This window comes from Cibotium barometz, chromosome 33, assembly GCF_041138505.1.
Source record: "Cibotium barometz isolate CiBa-2024 chromosome 33, ASM4113850v1, whole genome shotgun sequence".
Classification (NCBI taxonomy): Eukaryota; Viridiplantae; Streptophyta; class Polypodiopsida; order Cyatheales; family Cibotiaceae; genus Cibotium; species Cibotium barometz.
In genome coordinates, this window is record NC_141078.1 from 32,365,895 (window position 1) to 32,388,457 (window position 22,563).

General features: G+C 38.7%; 1 protein-coding gene across 1 annotated transcript; it reads left to right on the forward strand.

Annotated features, from left to right (window-relative positions):
* The first annotated feature begins 18,633 nt into the window (after positions 1 to 18,633).
* Positions 18,634 to 21,221, forward strand: LOC147619495 (L-type lectin-domain containing receptor kinase S.4-like). The gene has a single exon (XM_086773544.1). It carries the CDS (start codon positions 18,640 to 18,642, stop codon positions 21,052 to 21,054), a length of 2,415 nt encoding a protein of 804 aa, XP_086629670.1. The 5' UTR covers positions 18,634 to 18,639; the 3' UTR covers positions 21,055 to 21,221.
* The last annotated feature ends 1,342 nt before the right edge of the window (positions 21,222 to 22,563 follow it).

Sequence of the window (22,563 nt, forward strand, 5' to 3'; positions counted from 1 at the left end):
CCCAGAGCCTGAGCACCATATGGTCAGCATCCTCTAGGCTCCTTCGAAGGTCACCTAGAACTTAAATCATAGGCCGCTTCCTTGGTCCCTCATCCACCGTACCGGAAGCTCACCATTTTAATCGAACGAGGCTATTCAAGACCTCGGCCTACTTGCCATGCGAGACGTCCTCATTGACTCTCCGTCAGCTGTTACAACCTTTTCACTTAGGTCCTCATCACGACCTCATTTGACAAGATAGTCAAAATGCTTCCCCTAGCATTCTTGACGTAAAACAATCTTTAAAAGTAGGTTTCATATACAAATATAGTTTCCAACAAACTCCCATCTTTCCACATCATTCCATGTCATTTCACATCCATTTACATTGTCCTACATACATTCACATCATTTCACATCCATTCACATTGTCCTACATCCATTCACATCACCCTTTATCCATTCACATCATATCACATCATTCCATGTCCATTCACATCATATCGCATCCACTCACATCCTTCCACATCCATTCACATCATACTAAATAACCTTTTTTTTTACAATTGAATAATGCTCAAAACTCCACCTTTTAGCACAAAATTTATTATGCATAAATTCATTCTCTAATGATATAAATTCTCAAAAAAAAGGTTATGCACAAAAAAAAGGAATAAGTCAGTCCATAAGTACTCACGTTCATCCAACTAAGCGTGTTTTTGATCTTTTTCTGGGAAATCCTTTTCCCGTTCAGAATGTACTCCAAGATTCTATTTTTCAAGAATCTAGACGTATACTTCAAAACTCCAGAAGTTAAATGTGTTCAAACTTCCTTTTTCAGATTAAGAATTATCCATTTTTTCTCGATGTATTCATATGAATATTTTCACATTCTTTCTCAAATTTCTTAAAATAAAATATGCTCAATATTCTTCTTTTTTGAATAAAAGATTCATGGGATTTACAAAATCAATTATACCCATATTTCCTCTTTCAGTATAAACACTAATCCATTTATCTAAATGAATCATTTCCATAATTCTCATAAATTGAATGATAAAATTTGTGCATAACCTTTTTTTTGACAATTGAATAATGCTCAAAACTCCACTTTTAGCATAAAATTTATTATACATGAATTCATTCTCTAATGATATAAATTTTTCCATAGCTTCTCCATATTTTCTAAGAAATGATAATACTCAAAATTTCACTTTTGATATAAAAGTTATTTATGCATAAATTCTATTTTCTAAAATGATAAAGATTTTACCATAATTTCACCATATTTTCTATGAAATCAGAATGCTTAAAATTCCACTTTTAGCAAAAAAATTAATTATGCATAAAATTCATTTTCTAATGTTGAATTTTTTTTTCCATAGTTTCCCCGCATTTTCTATAAAATGATAATGTCTAAAATTACACTTTTTGAATAAAATTTATTTTATACAAATCCTTCTTTTTCTAATGATAAAATTTCACCTTAGCTTTGTTGTAATTTCTGAGAATACTAAAAATTCTACTTTTAAATATTTATACATAATTTTGAATTATGGTGGGACTTCCTCTTTTAAACTAAAAATTCACTATGCATACCTAAGCATAATTATATTTTAACCTCTTGATTATTCTTAAAAATATCCCTTTATCATTCCTATATGAAAATACTTAAAAAAATGTTAGCATAACTCTCTTTCAACTTAAAATGAGTTAAAATGATTTTTCTTAACCATAAACAAGCTTAAAAGAATTAATCATCATTTTTAACTAGATTAAAACCATAAAAATACTTAATCTTCTTCGGTAGCTTTTCAAGCCTAGAGTTTTGATTAAGATAATGAGATTAGCAGTAAGATCCATCCTTCTAACAAGGATCCAATTATAAAGATTATTATTCTTACCAAAAGAGAAATTTTAATATTCAAAAATATTAAATTTAAGCATAAAAGATTAGCATTAATCCAATTAAACATTAGGAATCACTAAAATATTGGTTTTAAGAAAGTAGAATATTTAAAAGTTGAATTTTTCAATAGTAATATTCTTTCTAACCCATTGATTAAAATGCTTCCCAAGCATTAGAGAGGTTGGAAAGAAGATTACTATGGAAAAAGATAGAGAAACACCATGGATTTAGGCTTACTCTTGGTTTTTGGCTTGATTCTTTAGAAAGAAATGAAGCCCATAAGGAAAGCTTGGCCACCAAGATGGAGAGGGTAATCTCCAAGAGAGGATGAAGATTTGTGAAGCTCCAAAGCTTCCCAAGAGAAGAGGCAAAATAGAGGGATAATAAAATTACACTAGTAACTTGAAGATAATACTGGCATCATGTAAATACACAAAGATGAAAATACAAAGGAATGAGGGTCTATTTATAGGTAAGGGGGCCACTAGCCAAGTCCAACTGGGCTCTAGAGGCTTCCAGCTTCAGTTTGATTCAATTTGGACAAGGTTTGTACCAGTTAAGCTCACTTTTTGGATCCATTTTTTGAAGGAGGAGAGAGGAGAGATGAAATATCTGATTTTTATAAATTAAAAACTTCAAGTAATCATGTGAAATAGGTGCCTTCTTCATGATCCCCCTCCCTCCTTTACTGAGGTGTCAAAAATTGATTCTTTTACTACTAAATCTCATTTTTTACTAATAAACCTAGTGCTTGGTCAACTCTTCATCGTATGTGAGCATTTACTCATTTTTGGGAGATTTTATTTTATTCTTTGTATTTTTGTTATCCTAACACTTGGATTAATCCTATTGGCCCTTTAGAACCTTATTTGGACCTTAATCAAAAATTTCTAAAAATGTGGACCCTTAGGCTAAGGTCAAAAATACACGTAGTCAATTAATTTCTAATGCACATTGGAAAATTCTTTTTGAACCTAAATTTTAGGGAAATTCGTCTTAAATATAAGGAGAAACTTTGTATCCATAAATATCTCAAATTTGTATTATCTCTCTTAAGAACATTTTCTCTCTCTAGGCCAAAAACAAGGGAAAACAATGTTTTCTTGCATTCTGGAATAGGGGATGATTACAGAAACTGAAGGAGAGTTTGTTACAACTTTACATCTCGAAAACTGGAGGGAGGAATCTTATACATCTACTCTCTGTCAACATCCACACAGTCAGGCGATAAGTTTTTTTAATTAAAAAAATGAATATTGTTTAAGTTCCAAACCTTATTTCTTTAAAAAGTCATTCCCCTGGTACACAATGGAGATTTGAAAAGTCATTCCCCTGGTACACAATGGAGATTTGAAAAGTCATTCACATGCTACACAATGGAGAACGGGATCATCAGCTTATGCAGTGACCCTCATGATTTGGAGAATGTTATGATCCTTGACTTCTCATGGTATCTAATGGAATCATTTTGCATAACAACATTCAAAGAATTAGCCATGCATAAAGTTCAAGTTGCCATGTCTTGGAAGAGAATAAGGAAGAGGATGACACGCTTTGGTGCCCGTGCACTTAATTTGTAATCACACATTTTCTTGCATTAAAAATAAGTGTGATCTGCATTCATATTGCACGTCGTAGTGACATATGTTTTGCATTGGGATTAGACACTGGCCATACAGGCTAAGACCTCCTCGTGAAAATATTACATTTGTGCTCACATTTATTGGGTCTTAGACATTGCCATAGAGACTCAAGAAGCTCATGGTAAGACCACCCACCACATGAGATAATGCCGCATCAGTGTGTAAGAAAAAGAACCAAAGGCATAGTGAAGAGGGCAACACCAAAATGGAAAAGGAGAAAAGAAATCAAGGAAAAAAAAGGCAAAGAGATGAAGAAAAGCATGAAGTCAGCGAAAGGAAAACTCCAGCAACGCACTACCCAAACTGGCATTATAAAGGTCACCAAAGGAGTAGGCCAAAAACCATTTGAGATGTTGCAACACTCTACCAATAGAGAGTAGCCAAAGTAGCACCCTGAGAGGGAGTGAAAATCAAACTAACCCTACTCTTAGAAGAGTCCTCTATACCTCAAAGATAGGTCATGTCTCTATCAAGGGGATGACCTCACTCTTAGAGATGACCTTTAGGCCTCAAATATAGGTCAAGCCACCATCAAGGGGGGTTGAAAAATGTAAAACCTGGCATCCGACCACATTCAGTAGCCCAAAGATTTGGCACCAAGGGGGGTGTTGAGAAATGTGGTGCCAAAAAGCACAAGGAAAAGATAAAGAGTGAGTAAGCTACAAGGTCATCTATCAAGTTTCCACATCATCAACAACATAAGCTCTCAAGAAACTTAGTAGCCCCACCTCATATAAAATGGGAACCTCCAATCAATGTAATACACAGTGTAGCCTTGTAAGATTGTAATACGGTTAACTGTCTGTGATGTCATGGAGCTTACATATTACATGTAACTTGTTTTAGAAAAATAAAATTACAAGGAATCACTGTATTAAACCCCAAGGCAGCCATCCATGCTTCTGGTACACGTGGTCTACTTCACAAAATGGTGCACGATGTTGAAGGCTCTCCAAAAAGTGCATTGTTGCACAAAGCATATGGTAGATATGGAGACATGGAGTAATCAGCACATCCAATGTCTCCCTAGAAAAGCTAAGCCCACATAACATGAACATGTCATACATCACACATTTAATATTTAAATATTCTATCAACTTAGGACATATAGTATACAGAAGGAAAATAATAAAACATTCAAATTCTTGCCTATCTATCTTGAAAATAATGTTTGTAGAAGTAGGCTGTTTGATTGGTTTAGGAACCATCACTCAAAGGCCATGTTGCATGAGGGCTTGGATTGTTTTGTCCAAATTTGATTAAGATTTGATTGTGTCATCTCTAGTAGCTCTTTAATGTGCATCATTGAGGCCTCTTTTGTTAGTGTGTCTAGGTTGTCATTGTCCATTTTTATTTCTATCTCAAAGCTACCCAAGTCCTTCCTAATTCTAGTTGCATTGTTGCTCTTATGGCACTTGAGGTTTGCTGAGCAGTGTGAATTTTAATTTTGATCCACTCTGATGTGAGTTGTAATAATGAGGCCACTTTCTTCCACCATGCATTTAATTCTATAGTTTTTGCAGCCCCAAAGCTCTATCTTCAGCTACATTTCTACGTTTAAGCTACTACTTTCAACAACTAGACATGATCGTCCTCCTCCTCACATGCACCTATTCTATTCTAGAGGGGAAATTGCATAAAGTTAAAAATTTAGAAAGTTGGAGGGATACGGGGAAAGCATAGACTAACACAAAATTTGAGAAAACCTTAAAACTAATAGGGGTTAGTGGAACATGGATTTTTGGGAAAAGACATTGATGTAACATGGAATTTTGGGAAAAGACATTGATGAACATGAATTTTTGGGGAGATACATTCACACACTTCCCTTACATGGAATTTTACATGTAAATTTGTTTTATTTTCACCCTAGAACACACAAAGAGTATGGTACACCCATTTGCCAATAGTATATACACCCTTTCATGTTTTCACCCTTCAGTGTTGTCAAGGAATCTTTATGATATTGGTTGTTATTTCCCACTAACTTGGCCGTTGTAGCCTTTGTGGGCTGCCTGTGCCAATGCCTACACTATGGGCTACTAGTCCGTTGTGTGTTGTGCATATCTCCAATGTGGAAACTGCATCGATCTTGGATGCACATGCTTGCATATGAATAAAGCTGATTTTTATTTATTTATTTTTGCACGACAGGCAATTGTGTGGCTAAAGCAAAGCAAAGGAGAGAAGAAGAGTTCAACACCATTCTTTTTTGGCAAGAAAGGAGAGGACCATACCACTTCAAAAATCTATAACAATTGCAATCTAGTTTCATTTTGGGGATGATTATATGTAGATGTAGACAAGGAAAGAGCTTCACTTCATGATTAAATAAATAACTCGAGAGAGCAAGATGATTATATGCGTAGATGTAGAGGCAAGATGTAGAAGAGATTGTATAGTCTTACAAAAGCTCCAAGAGCTTGGTATCAAAGAATTGATGAGAATATCAAAGCTCAAGTTTTCTAGAAGTCATGCAGTTTATACTCTCTACTACATGGTGAAAGAGGGAAGGACATTTTCTTGTTCATTTATATGTTGATGATTTGATTATGATAGCAAGAAATGAAGCCATGGTTGCATCTATCAAATCCAAACTCAGAGCTGAGTTTGAAATGAAAGACTTTTGATACCTACACTATATCCTTGGGATTGAAGTAGCCAAGACCACAACAGAGGTGGTATCTTCATCTCTCAAAAAAAGTACTTGTTGTAGACTATTCTCAAGAAGTTTGGTATGGAGACCTAAGCCATTGTCTACACCAATGGAATCCACTCTCTGAAGCTAACAAAGGATGAAACAAGACATTCTTCTAATACTACTTTGTATAGAAAACAGATTGGTTCTCTCATTTACTTGACTATCACTAGGTCTGATCTCTGATTTGGAGGAAATAGTCTTGCTCAGTTTATGCAAAACCCCAAATAATCTCTTTGGACTATAGCCAAAAGAGTGCTCAAATATTTTAAAGGCACTCAGCATTAGGGTATCTTATATACAGGAGACACACTAAGTCTGCATGGATTTAGACTATGCAGCCTATCTGATGGACATAATAATTAGTAGGGGCAATGCATTATTTCTTGGTGCAGGAGCCATTTCATAGTGTTTTAACAAGTAGAATACAATTAGTCTATCATCCACAACGGCTGAATACAAAGCCTTAACCACCTCAACTTGTGAAGCTATATGGCTAAAAATATATTTGAAGGAGCTTAGTATTTATGGAGTTGATTCTCCTACTCCTATTCTTTGTGATAACAGATCAATTAAAGTCTTAGCCAAGAATCGAGTCATGCATCAAAGGACCAAGCATATTAAAGTCAGAGTATATTTCATCAGGGAGAAGGTACACTCTAGTGACATAATGTTGTAGCATTGCAATACCAAACAAAATGTTGTAGACATCTTCACTAAAGCCCTAGGAAAAGAGCTCTTTTTCAAGCATAGAGTAGGCATTGGCATGATGGAGCTTCCCTTAAGGGAAGGTTTTTGAAGAGTAAGGGAAGGCTCCACAGTTTCTCCATGCTTGGAGCAAAGGAAGGCTTAATAGTCTTCCACAAATAAGCATGTTTTGGATTTTAAAATTTTTCATTTTGGAAGTCTAAGTCAGTTGTCTCAATCAGCTCACTGAATCAACTATTGGTGTCAACTAAATGAATCAGTTGACTAAAGCAATTACTGGAGTCATCTTCTATCCTATGAAGTGTGGCAAAGTTAGCTTTTTGAATCAGCTAACCAAATCAACTTGTTGGGGTCAGTGGTCTAAAAAAAGGTTTAGAGATGTTGCTAAACTTGAGAGAAGGTGTGAAAAGATGCAAGATTCACACCATCTCTAAGGTTTGCAAAGCCTTGAAAATTCACCACTTGTTTGGTGAAAAGCGATTCCTACATCAAAGGAGGAATTTTAGGTCCTCGTCTTTTCTAGAAGTAGTTCTGTCTAGCTGGTGTAATTTAATGAATAGGAACCTTAAAAAATTATGGTCACACCTACTTGATACATCGACGGTAAGGTTGTGGAGATAAAGTTGCAATCATGACTCATCTATCTACCATCAGCGAGACGAGCTACTAGGATCATTATAAAGTTTGTCTTATGTGCAGCCTATGCATAGTGAACTGAAGTGAATAAGATAGTGACCAGAAGCTACCTGCTAATGTGTAGCTTAAGCTTGACACTCATAACATTGTATGAATTATTTGATATGAGTTGATTGAGCTCCTTAGCATTAGGATAGGTTTTTGGGGATTATCCCATCCAAATTAGAGTCCCAATTTATCATTTATCGTATCTCATTTGATTCAATAATATAAATAGTGCTAATTTTGTTTTAAACTTGTTCATTTAGTCCAACTTCTGGTCGTTGTGTCACATTTCCTTTTCCCCTACAATTTTGACAATCATATCATGCTAATGAGATAGCATGAGGATCCCAGAGAGATTTGGGGTTGAAACCTAGTAGAGTATTATAAGTTTCATTTTCAAAAAGGCGAACCATGCTCTAATACCAAATATGAGACCCCTAACCCATAATATCTCTAGAAAACTACAGTGAGAGAAACTAATTTAGGGGTGGATTATCTCACTAGGGACCGCATGTATTAATATCATGATGTTTGATTATCTAGTAGCTTTGAGGTATAACTGAACTAGAACAATCCTTATAGAAGGAGTTGAACATGATTCTTCCAGGTAACTATTCCCATCATCGTTCCCACAAGTATGACCCATCAACTCAACACGATGGTCCAACTCCTCGATTGTGATGGTAACCATTCTACCATAATCTGCTAATTTCTAATCCTTAAATTTTCCAAGTATTTGTTTAACTAAACAAATTTGATCTCTATTTGGAAAGCACCTATAACTCTTGGGTCCACCCTACCACACACTTTCCAATGTTTGATTCTTTATAACTTAGACCTATTTCATAAGCTTAGCCTAGTCGAGTCTAATCCAATGGGTCTAGCCATCCGCCCTACCCCATTGGGTCCATGGACTCTATTGTGAACTAGCACACCCATAAACAAACTTCTCTTTTCTATTCATTATTCATGCACATAATTGGATATAGAGTTTACACATGCACTCCATTGGAAATATTTTTTTTCAATGAAAACAAAAGGATTACTTTTATCTATTCAATACAATAATCCGAATAAAAGTTCCACATATTTTGAGATATGCTTGGAGTTCATGAGTTGGAGTTGAGATTAAGGGGGACTGTTGAGATCTCAAGATCAACATGAGCTGACACTCATGAGGCGCTTGCATGACCATTCGACATTTATATCACTAGCAAGTTTTGTAGCTCGCACCCACATACCTTTGCTAGAGATTCTATAGCTAGACTACACTGACTAGTCCACATCTACCCACTCCACTTGGCATGTTCACATTTCACCTTGTGTTCTCTCTTATAGGGTTTCTGTTGTCAGGCATACTAAGGGGCTCAACCACTTTCTCTTTGCCTTTATGTGATGTACTAATCACATTTGTAGGACTGGTATTATGACACAGCTTGCCACTCCATGGTCTATCAAGTGAACCACTAGATGAGGACTCTCTTGGTCCACTCAAAGATTGTGATTACTGACTTGCATTCTGTGCAACCACATTTCCACTCACATCAGCCCCAACAGCTTCTTTTTGTTGAAAGATGTAATTGTGGTGTTGTGTATGTGGGAAAGCACCCTAGAGGTGCAAGATATTGTGGTGAGATAGGAATGCCACATGTAATATTGTACGGTGTGTGAATGTTGACCAAAAGAGTGGAAAAGGAGTTGCCACATGGATGATGATATGTAAAGTGGGATAAGGCTAGAGGGCCTATATCATTGTATGGTTCATTGTGATATGCAAGTAAATAGAATTGAGTGTTGAGTGTGCAATCTCTCTCTCTCTCTCTCATGGAGTTCTTAGTGTGGTTTAATCCACCTTAATTATGTTGCTTAATCTATGTCCTTCACCATGATCAATTCCATTTCTAGATTGTTAACATGGTATCAAAGCTTGGGTGGGCTGTTGGTCATGGTGAATACTTATGTATAGTTTCTTGTTTGTATGTATCTTTGATTAAGCATTATTTTCAGTTTATCATGGAAAAAATTATGCACACTCATATTATCATTTGGATTTACATTCGTGAGGATTTGAGAGGAGATTTGCATTCGTGAGGATTTGAGAGGAGATTTGCAAACAAGGAGGTTGCATAGAAGCTGCCCAAGAGAGTTGCAAATGGAGTTTTGCAACATGGAGAGCTTGCTCATCATCAAGGAAGCTGAAAATGGAGATTTCAGCATTATGAAGGCTATGGAGTCTTCATCATCGTCAAGGAGAAGCTGCCAAGAGAAGATATTATGCTACTGATTATGCCTCAAGAGGGTTGGTTTTGTGAAGTTTTTACCTCAAAGTTTTGTGTTTGATCATGGAAGAATGCTCTATGAAGGGTTGCTATGTATGGGATTTGTGTATCCCATGAATCTTGTGTGGAGGTGCATACTTGTCAAGATGATGGCAAGTGAGATGGTGAAAGTTCACATGTGTGTGCATCAAGAAGAGGATGCACTTGTGAATGTTTGCTCAATGAAGGAGAGCAAAGAAGGGGAGGGAAACCTTGGTAGTTTCCACATGTTTATGCACCTATGGTTTCTTGCGAGTAATCTATGTTGAAGCACCCTTGGAAATGGATGCACGCAAAGAAGGGCATGTATATTGGAGCTCAATGGTGAGCTCATGTGGTCATGTTGATGGCTATGGAGGAGATAACTCTACTTGGAGGTTTAAGGAGGCAAAGATCAAAAGTATGCATGTTAAGGGATAAATATTGGGCCATAGTAGAAACATTGATGGCTGTACAAACCTCATGAAGGGGGTTTGATTGTTGAGGTAAGAGGTTGGAAACACATAAGTTGTGAAAGAGGAGATGGGTGCCTTTGATTAAGGATGGCATTTTTTTTTGGTGTACACAAAAGGAAGACTAGAGAAGAAAGGTGGTGGCCAGCGCAGGAAGCAGCATCAAAAATCAATGCTAGAGAGAGATAGCCATGGCAGAGCTGCAAGAGATGTTGAAGGCGCGAGGCTGCAATTTGTAAGCATGAGGAATGCTCGTAGGTGCAAGCGAGCTGCTTGAAATAAAAAACTGGTGCCCTCAACAACATTAGCATCCAACTCAATGAACAGTCAGTTAGCCAACAATTAGTTTTGGGTGGAGAAGTAGCAGAGCTGAAAGGCGAGCAAACCCACAGCAACATGAAGGAGGAAACACAAGCATAGGCATCGTAGCCAGTAAAGAAGAAGGCAAAAACAATACAAGAAGTCAGGCGCACAGTCAGAGAAAAGCTTTAAGCATTTGGCTATGGTGGCCATTGCGCACAGTAAACATTAGAAAGAGGTTGAAGAAGTTAAGCCAGAGCGGGTCCCACCCGAAGTCCCACCCGGAGTGTGCTGGGTGCTAGCATGTGGAGTGTAGAGGTTATGGCAGAGATAAAAGTGCAAGTCGATAATGCTAATTATGTCACAACGGTAGTCTGTCAACGTGCAGAGATCGGCAGACATGACAGAGTTGTTTAAGTGCATTCACGCACGAAATACAAAGCATTTTTTTTTCATATGCTTATAAAGCATAGTTAAAACCTTTGACAAGAAATTGTTTCACACACACAATGTTACAAAATTTTTCTCTATCTTTGATGATTGTTCACATGCTTGTAGCATGACGTAAAAAAATTCAAGTTGTGATTGTCCAAAGTGTTTACACACACATGGGTCCCTCGCTACACTGTGATCAAAATGGCTTTGTAATTTTTATTTTTTTCACCCAAACATGATGATGGACAATCGTCCACGAGCATGCGTGCTCAAAAACAACAAAATTTTGTAAATCATCCATGGTATGAGGGTTGTCATGCCCGAGCTCACCTAGAAGCTCAAAATGGTTGTTGTGATGTGTGCATAAGCGATGCACGTGTGAGGTGCATGCGCATGGGTTGGTTCCCACCGAACCTCCATGTTCAAATCGGACTCAGTGGTTCCGCTGTGAGCGAGTCGGCTCAAAATGGACTAGGTGTCTAAGATGGTAGACACGGGCACACATGTTTGGTTGATGGACACTCCTATGTATCATTGAGGGGGAGTGTTGAGAGGTAGCGATTGCGGTTGTGCAATGCTACATTGATATGGGTGATGGGTGATGGGTGAGTTGTGGAACACCTCGATTAAGAGGGGGTGTTGAAAGATGTAATCGTGGTGTTGTGTTTGTGGGAAAGCACCCTAGAGGTGCAAGATATTGTGGTGAGATTGGAATGCCACATGTAATATTGTATGGTGTGTGAGTGTTGACCAAAGAGTGGAAAAGGAGTTGCCACATGGATGATGACATGTAAAGTGGGATAAGGCTAGAGGGCCTATATCATTGTATGGTTCATTGTGTTTTGCAAGTGAATAGAATTGAGTGTTGAGTGTGCAATCTCTCTCTCTCTCTCTCATGGAGTTCTTAGTGTGGTTTAATCCACCTTAATTAAAAAATCTATGTCCTTCACCATGATCAATCCCATTTCTAGAGTGTTAACACAATTTCACTAGCATACCAGTTGATCATCTCATCAAAAACAACATCCGTGCTTACCCTGAACTCACGTGTAGCAGGATGATAACACTTGTATCCCTTTTGCTCAAGGGAATACCCAATAAACACACATTGGATCCAGCTTAGTTCTCAGCTCATCTGGCACATGCACATATGCAATGCATCCAAAGACTTTCAGATGAGACAAATTAGGTTTTCTGCTAGTAAACCTCGCCTCTGGAGTTACATCATGTACGACTGCAGTTGGAGTCCTATTCATGATGTAAACTGCTGTAGAAACAGCCTCAGCCCAATAACTATGCGGCATATTCTTCTCTCCCATCAATGCTCGCACAATCTCAGCAATGTGCTTGTTTCTCCACCCAGCAACTCCATTTTGTTGCAGAGTGTATCTTCATGTAAACTGTCTCTGAATACCATTCTTCTACAAAAATTCAGAGAACTCATTGGAGAAGTACTCTCCCCCTCCATTTGACCTTAGGAACTTTACATGTTTCCCTGTCTGCTTTTCAGCCATAACTTTGAAATTTTAAAAATGAGTGAACACGTTTCATAGAGTTTTACCAAGGTGTGCCACACCTCCTTGGGGGACTTGGCATCCTGTATGTGCCCAATCATGGTGTCCTGTATAGTGATAGAGAGCCAATATATAACTTTTCTGGCTCCTTGGTTCCAGTCCTTGAACTCTTTCACATCTGCGACGATAGTCAAATTGATCTCCGGTGCCTCTTCATGCTCACCTTCTATGTAGTCCTAGTAGTAACCCTTTCCCATCAGGAAATTTGTCAACCTGAATCTCCAAGCATGGAAGTTGTTCTTGTTAAGCTTCTCAGCAACAATCTGGTTTATGCCATCATTTGACATCTTGCTAGACACACAAATTTACCAGAAATAGCACTCTGGTTTGTCCTGTACAAACTGCTGTATTTTTTGCAGCGGTACTGTACTACACTCAAATGTCACAACCAGTGACATAGAATCGATGATGCAGTGCTCGAACTCACGTGCTTTCCAAAAAACGGAGGTCCTAACGCTCCCGAAACGTGTTTTCGGCCCAAAAAATAGTATCTGGTAGGACAACATAATTACCCTATAGCTTTACTCCTGTGAATAAAGTTCCTTAATCAGAGATTGTTTGCCAGTGCCTCCCGTAGAGCTCCCGAGGGTGTAGTTGCCAACACAAATAGGGAAGAGTAGATGAAGCTCTTACCCTCGTACCGCTTCCTGTGCTTCTCTTGCTTATAGCTCAGCCCTTATCATGAACCACGCTCTGATACCATGAAAAGATGCAAGGGAGAAGAGAGCTTGAGCTCTTGCAACAAGCACACACACACTCACAAAACCCTACAAGAGAACACACAAGGTGAGACGCTGAAAATCTTCTTCTTCTTCACACTACACTCAACACACCATATGAAAAGGTACTCAACCAAATACATACTAGGGTTCTCTATAGTGTGAACCCAACTAAATGAGCTGGTGCTATAACTATGCCAGTCTCTAGAATGGCTGTCACACAGCCTGTCATCCCACTGGCTGCATATCACCCATGATCTCACCAACCATGCCAGTGGTGTAAGTGTGGGGCTTATCCCCCAGGCAGGTCATCAATGTCCACCACCTCACTAGATGAGCTCGATATCTCAACAAAAACCATACCTTTTGATTTAAACATACACATGCCATTAAAATTGATCATGTGACCATAACTCTTATGCCACAATTCTAATGGAGGTAAGGAGGCTGGCCTATCAGCCTGCATTGTTGAGAATTTTTCTAGTGATCCACTAAACTTAAAAAGTTTGCCATGCTTCTAACCTCTTCCGATGACCTTTGTAGCTGTGTTAAGGATATCCGATTAGGAATTTTCTAACCTTAAAATTCCACTTTGAAGGCTTTATCGAGTATGGCTCCATCTAAGATTAAGTTCTTGGTGACCAAGAGAACATCTATAAGCTACTTCCTTTCCCTTGTGTTCAGCTCAAAGGGAAACTTATCCTTTACTTGTGATAGACTTAGGAGTGATTTCTGCAATGTAAATCAAACCATCATGAGTAGAATCCAACTTAGAAAAGTATTTAGCATGAGATATCAGTTGGGAGCTCGCCCACTATAAATCAACCATGTTCCTGCTTCCTGCCATGGTTTACATGGTTGGCCTATTTGATCTCTTCAATAGAGAGAAAAGTGTTGGCATTTGTAAAGCCTTGAGAGCTTCCATCTTTAGCATACTCGATTGATTTCCCCTTTAGATGAGCTTGATTTTTCCTGCAATCTTTCTCAAAAGTCCATATTTTTCATAGTAATAACATTGAATGGAGTTATGGGATATTGTACCTCTTTCTCTACCTCTAGAGGATTAGCCACCTCTGCCATTACAAGAATAAGTACCTTCATGAGTACCTTGATCATTGTTGTTGTTGTTGTTGGGCTAGTAGTTGTTATGTATTCCTCGTCCTTTTTGATTATTTGTTCTTTCTCTACCTCTTGATGTGAAGAGGGCTTTGTCATTGTTACTTGCTGAAGTGTTGCTGCTACCATGGATGTTCTTCCTGGCTACTTGTCTTTGATCCTCATTCCTAAGCATCTGCTCCATTTTGTTAAGTGAGGGTTTTTCCCTTAGAATGATGAGGTCTTGAACAAGACCTTCATAGCCTACCTTTATACCATGGATGATGATTGTAACAAGCTCGTTGTCGGGACATCTTATCTCCCACATCTATCAGTTTGCTGGTGCAGGCCTTTCACCTACTTGATGAAGTCCATAGCATTCTCATTGGGTTTCCTTATTCTGAGTTCAGCTCTTAAGGAATTCCATCTTGAACTACTTTTAGACTCAGACACCTTCTTCAAATTGTCCCAAGCTTCTTTGGGAGTCAGAACCTCCCTTAAATGGCTTAGGATGTCATCCTTGATACTGAGCTTTATCATGTGGACAACAAACATGGCCTTCTTGTCCCATTTTTCTAGGGCTTTTGTAGAGTGAGATCAGTTGGTCTCTCCATAGAAAGTATCTCCCAACAATCTTGGAAGAATAATAGTGACTCCATCTTCAGTTTTCATGCTACATAGTTTGTACTATTGAGTTTTTTAGCTCCGTCCAAGTGTAGGCTACTCAAGTTGGGTGCCATTAAGTCAGCAGAACAGACAACTGGTTCCGCCTTCGGGTATCAAGAGCTGGAGGTGACTGGGGGTTTGACTGTAGTAAACGTAACCAAGAAAGTAAACCCGATTAAATGGGTAAACCCGATCAAACGAATAAATCTGACCAAATGAGTAAACTAGCCAAACACTAAATGTCATCTTCTGAATGCAAAACGTTGTACGATATATGGTGACTATTAGAGCAAGTCGATGGTTGTCAATAGGCAAGTCGATGGGGATGGTCAGTTAACAAATCGACGGCTTGTGAGTATAGCAAGTAAACTCAAATGGCTGACTCTAACACCAGCTAATTTAAACGGCTAATTGTATATCAACTGATTTCGGTAACTGATTTAGATAGTTGGCTTTGATAGTTGTTTTAGGCATTTGGCTCCTATAGCTATTTCAAACAGCTAGCTTTCGATACCTTTTTCAGACAACTAGCTCCAACAGGTCAAAAGATGATGTGGCATCACTAGGTCAGAAGATGACATGGCTTCAATAGGTCAAAAAATAATGTGGCTTTAGCAAGTGAGAATATGATGTAGCTTTAGTAGGTCGAAAGATGACATGGCTTCAATAGGTTAGAAGATGACATGGCTTCAATAGGTCGAAAGATGACATAGATTCTACAGATCTGAGTGTGTAGGAAGAAATGGCTAATGCTGAATCTAAAACCCAAGTGCAAAATATCAAACGCCATAATGTAAAAGACCTACTTGGTAGTTATGCAGCATTGATGCAGAGCAGAATGGTTTCTAATCTAAGATGGCAAAAATCTGAGGGAGCGTGTGACTGAATTTGATGTATATGTTGGTGTGATTGAATCTGAGGTAGCCTGTGGTGACTGAATCTGATGTTTATATTGGTGTGCTTGATCTTAGAGGCTACGTGGCACCATGTCAAAATTACGGGGACAAGGAAATATGACACAACAACCACAAGTTAGATTTAATGAACAAGTTTGAAACTAAATCGGCACTGTTTATATTATTGAATTTAATGAGATACAACAAACGATAAATTTTGACTCTAATCTAGGAGGGGCAATCCTCTACTCTCACTCGCTATACACTCTTTATGACATCCCCACTCTTTAGCTAGATCTTGAGGTAAGCTCGAACCCTAAACCTAATGCTTTTGTTTATACTTCTATGTTTTTAATGTTCATTACATTAAAAAAAAAATGGGTAGAATGGGGGAGAAACATCTCCCCTACTTTTTTCCTTGTAGTCTATAGTGTGGCTATATTTGAGGCTACACATGTGGATATACAGGAGGCTATGAATGCGGCTATACACAAGGCTATGTGTGCGGCTATACATGAGACTATGTGTGCATCTATACACAAGGCTATACATGTGGCTATAGCAGTGCGCGCGTAGAGTAGCATCTAAAATTTCCCAGTAATATATTTCATTTGTTCTTCCATGGCTCTAGGCATGTTCTCTTACACTGTAAGAGCATGTGTACTTTCCTTAATGCAAGTAGAGTAGCATGAAGCTTATGGATGTGCAAGGTGCATGTAAACATATATATGTGTGTGTGTATGTATATACATTTACATTTACTCTTCATGATGACCTAAATGTCTTTGTGAGTATCATTAATCCTTGAGGGGATCTAAATACCTTTGTGCACTTTTTTTCACTTATCTTTCATGTGTGAAACATGAGTGGGATAATTTTTGATGCTTTTGGTTTGAATTTGCAAGTCATTTCAACTTCCTTTGAAAATCATCATATATGAACTACTTAGAGCATACATCTCATAATTTATCATGAACTACTTAGACCATACATCTCTTGGACTACTTAGAGTATACATCTCATGATTTATCATTTATCATGATTAGTCTACTCATTTGAATATTAAGCTTCAAGTGTTTGGATCCTAGGTTTCTTATCTATAGCTTGATGGAAAAGTTTGTGACTTTGGACCATGATTAGTTTCTTGTGTGCTTCGTTGATGAGCAGCACAACTCAACTATGGGTTGTATGGATGGTTTTTGAATCCATAAGAAATCATCTCTAGGAAGACATCTTACATGTCTAGTTTTGGGTTTTTTAATGTCTCATGATAGTTTTTCTTGTTTTATTTTCCTTTTTAACTATTTCATTATTTTATAATCCGTCATGTGCACATATCTTTATCCTACTAGTTAGAATTGATACATGTGATTCTTAAGCATGAACTAATTAGATCCATTTTTCTTATTTTTCAATCTATATAATATCATGGTTAGCGTAGTGTCCTCATGCAGTTCTTCATTTGAAAGATGGTATGTGAGATATCCTAAAATCATTTTGTTAAGAAAAAGCATATGCTTTTGAACGTTTCTTCATTATACAATATATATCTTTCGTACACTATAGCATTAATGTTTTGCACAATATTGAAGCTTTAAGGAAAAATCCAATGGTGTTCAGAATACATTTTCTTTCAAGTGTAGAAGCTAAAGTTGTAAATGCATTTTCTATACTATGTGAAAGGATGTATTGGCCTTTGTTTGGGTTGTTATAGAAATGATTTATTGTGGTGATTTACAAGTTCTGTAAAATTTCCATGATGGTCTAGTAATGAATATTAAGCTTAAGAAAGGAAATCATTTCATGGATATGTTTGCTAAGAGTAATGATTTTTTCAAAAAACTTAAGGAAATCATGGATGGATAAGTTTGCTAAGAGTAACAATTTTTTCAAAATCCTTAAAAGGACACATTTGTGGCCTTTAGTGTTACCAAACTAGTGTTAAGGCTACCAAACTTATATTATATCACCCCACCAAACAAGTCTTAAGTCATGGAACCATACCATTAATGGTGAAAAAAACTCTCGGGGGGTTCACCTAAAAATGTGTAAGTATACTACATGAGTTTAAATGAAAAGATTTTTTAATTAAAAAAATTAAGATACATTTACATAAATACATTTACAAAAAGTTTTTTTAAAGCAATTTTTAAAAAACCCATAAGTCCAGAAAGAAAAAGAGGTCATTTTATTTATGAAAAATTCACAAATAAGGTTCTTTTTACGCACGTGATAGATACATAAGGTTTCTAGGTAGTGCACCCCCGAGAAAAAACTTTATTTTAGTATTGCTTGCATTGAAAATAGAGGTTGATTTTGATGGCATAGAAGTAGACCCTCTAAGCACTTATTTAAAAAGAAATGGAAAACAATAGAGGTTGAACTTTTGGTGATTGATGTTTCGGATTTTGAAAGAAGAATTGGTCAAGGTAAAGCGTAATGACACTTATGTGGATTATGGACTACTTATCTATCTTCATTCATTCAACTTAATCTCATGTTAACAAGGCTACCTACTTGGTAGTTAAATTCTAAATCCTACCTCCAAGGTCTTCTAGAGAATATCATGAAATGGTCAATGAATGCCATGACTTTCAAAGTCCTCCGTGCACATAGGAGTATATCTATTTCAATACCGGACGAGCTGAGAGGGAGTTGCACAGTCGTGTGTGTTTTTAAGGTCCATCATAGCTCTGAGAGGGAGGAGAGATCAGAGGTGAGAGGGATGAGAGACCAGAGGCTCTTGGGGGAGGAAGCGACAGCAATGGCAAGGGTACAGCTGGTGAGGTTGATCTTTTGCATGCTTCTATTTGGAAGCTGCCAGCCAGGGGTTCTTACATTAGAGTTCCAATACCCAACTTCTAATGGCATAGACCAATTTAGCCTGCTTGTGCCGGTAAACGACTCGTCTTACGACGGCAGCAGCCCATTCCACGATCCTAATGGGGACACTGTTTGGCTAACCCCCAACCCAGAGGTCCCTCAGAGGCTAGCCAACTTCTCGAAAACCTCCAACGAGGGCTGGTTCATATGGAAAGAGCCTGTTGACTTTCTGCAACAAGTGGGCAATGAAGCGATCTTTGCTTCCTTCAACACCTCTTTCATGTTCCAGATCATCACAACAGGGATTTATGGAAACAGCGGTGATGGCCTTGCCTTCTTTATCTCTGCACAAGGCGCGCCTCCCCAGAACAGCACGGGCGACCTTCTGGGCCTTGTCAGCCGCTCAGAGCTCGCTGGCCCGCACAGTCCATTCTTTGCTGTCGAATTCGACATCCATCTGGACGCAGAGATGCAGGACCCAAGCGCCAGCCATATAGGAATCGACGTGAACAGCCTGATATCCAAAGTAAAATACGACACAAATTCCACCTATTCTCTTCACCTTTACAATAACTACACCTTGGTTGCTTGGGTGGAATACAACGCTTCTAGCCAGCTTGTCCAGGTATGGATGATCAATCTCAATAATAAGAGCTTAATCGAGCGCCCTGCGCAACCCTGCTTGCAGCTTCCCAATGCAAATCTTTCTAGTGTTTTCAACGGGCCTCTGTATGTAGGATTTACAGCAGCTACAGGTAGTTCCTATGGGGGGCATGCTGTTTATTCCTGGAATTTCTCTATTTCTGATCCGACCTCAAGATCATCCTCAATATCATTCAATAGTTGCCGCCAATGCCAGAAGAAGAGATCACGTCTCCCCACTCTTCTGATCGTTTTGCCGGTCACAATTGTGTTCATTGTGCTCATGTTGTTTGTGATCTGGAGGATTCGGAGGCGTCTGCATGAGAAGCGGCCCGTGGAGAGACAAGCTCCGGGCGGCCCGCCAGCGCCTAGCAGCGACGCCGTAGAGATGCAGTATAATTCTGTGCCTCAGTACAACTACAGTGACTTGAGAAGAGCTACCAATGGCTTTAGTGACAGGCTGCTGGTGGGTCAAGGTGCATTCAGCCGTGTCTACAAAGGCACTTTACGACTGCATGGATCCACACAAGTGGTGGCCGTGAAGAAAATGCACGATGGGTTGGGAGAAGAGGCTACTTTCCCTTCTGAGGTCAAGATAATCAGCAGCATTCGCCACCGCAATCTCTTGCAACTCCATGGGTGGTGCTATCACAAAGGCAAAGCCTTGTTAGTCTACCAGTACATGGCCAACGGTAGCTTAGACCAACATCTTTTCAAGCCCAAAGAGGGGGCCAGTTTATCCAGTGACACAAGATTTAATATCTTATTAGGTGTAGCATCTGCTTTGGAGTATTTACACGAAGGATTGGGGGAGTGTGTGCTGCACAGAGATGTAAAGGCAGCCAATGTTTTGCTGAACAGAGAATTTAAGCCTCTGCTAGGAGATTTTGGGCTTGCAAGGCTGATTTCTCACAACATGATGGTCACCATGACTACAGCAGGGACGCCAGGGTACCTTGCACCGGAAACTTACTTCACAGGAAAAGCCACCGACAGAGCAGATGTGTACAGCTTTGGGGTACTTGCACTAGAGGTAACCAGCGGGCGCAGAGTTCTAGATGCTGAGCTGTCGCCTCAGGAAATGAATTTAGTAGAGTGGGTGTGGCTTCTGCGGCAAAGCAGTAAGCTGCTAGATGCCATTGACCCAGTAATGGCACAATCAATTGGACCGGTTACTAATTATGATGATGAGATGCTGCAAGATGATTATCATAATCGATGGAGGTGTGTTCTTCATACAGGACTTGCATGCTGCCACCCTCTTCCCCAGTATCGCCCAACAATGAGACAAGTGCATCAGCTGCTAAAAAAGACCACCATCATCTCGCTGCCGTCGTCAAGGCCTGATTTTCCATATGCGACCAACAGCAATGAACCCCTTGATTGCCCCGTGGTCTTCACATTTCTCCATGCCCTCGTCTTTCACGTCATTCACCAAAAGCAGCTCTTTTGGTTCTTAGCTGGCGCCGGTCCTCTCAGTGCTCGCTACCTTCTGCATCTTGGGCCCTCTCTGTAGCTGGCAAGCAGAAAATACAATGCAATTAGTCAAGTGACACTTAGAAAATACAATGCAATCAGTCAAGTGACATTTTATGCAACAAGAGTAAAGAATAAATGAGTTAAAGCGATGCTTTTGTTGTATTCATGCAATTCAAAAGGTCGAACCCCGTTGAAAGGTCTAAAGTTTCCCATCCTTTTGTGACAAATGCACGTGTAATCTGTGGCGGTACATTAAAAACTGCTTTCTTTTTTTATCAATAATAATTATATATATATTAACTGAGAAACTGTCCGAAAACTGCAGTACAACCAAGTAAAAAGTACACCATAAATCTTCACAAATCGTTTTTATCTTCATTTAGAATTTTACCCAAAAAATCCCCTCTTCCTCTATCAAAAAGCAAGATTGCTCCCAAGATATCTGATACCTAGCGGGATTCTAGCCTCCATCATAGCTTCTGAAGTGCATCCATGAGGGGATTATTTTTCCCACATTCCCCTTTTCTTGGACCAAATCTTAATAGTGGGTCTGGTTCCCACAGGGTTTTCTATAAAGGCAACAAAAGTATGATCATCCTGCTTTTCTTTACGGTACCACCTTTGAGTTCTTGTTCCAAATTTGGGGGGTCTCTTCTTCCCTTCCCAACACCTCACCTCAGTCTCTTCTTCCCTTCCCAACACCTCACCTGCAACATACAAATCAACATTAGGAACTTACCCCTGGTATGTTTGAAGCTCCACCAAACTCTGGGCAAGACTCAGATGATATTCCTTTGCAGATTTTGTATCAGCACATCCAACTCAGTGCATCTTACCTTATTCACATTGCATACATACCAACACATACACACACACTTATGCATCAAGTTTGACCCTTGCAAGCCAATACACATACAACCTTCATAAACATAATGGCATTCCTGCTAGACCAAATTTCCCATAGAATACAAGCTGTAATGATATTAAAAACCAAACGAGTATGTTCCTCACTAAATGATCATTTACCCAAGATGCAATCTCCCTAGAATGTTTGTATACCCAAGCTCATCTCTATCCATTTTGACAACTTAGACCAAGTTCCTCTGATTGTTGGGCCGTTCGAAAACACATGTTTACCATCTTCAAGTAATGACTTGCACCTAGGACAAATACCACTAGATATATTTCGATTTTGAAGTTTGGAACCAATAGGCAATGCCCACATGCATACCTTCCACATAAAGACCTAAAATCTCTTAGGAATCTAGCTATCCCAAAGGAGTTTCCACCTCTTTTTCCAAGCTGGAGGGGCTCCAATTGATTTTCCAAATTTTATTGCAATACAACACATTGGCATCCCCTTTTCTCATTAGTGAGTATAGTTCTCTAGTTTTGCCATCCTTTACCTTGATACCATTAAGACAAGCCCAATCTTTAATCCAGACTGAAACATCAGTGGTAGTAGAGCATAGCTCTCTTTGAGTCTAATCCAGTACCTAGGCTATCAGAACACTTTCCCTTCCAAATAAATGATATTCCAAAATTA

Bases quoted from the DNA above. Each gene is read 5' to 3' on its own strand.
- LOC147619495 (XM_086773544.1), top strand. From the start codon at position 18,640: ATGAAATGGTCAATGAATGCCATGACTTTCAAAGTCCTCCGTGCACAT.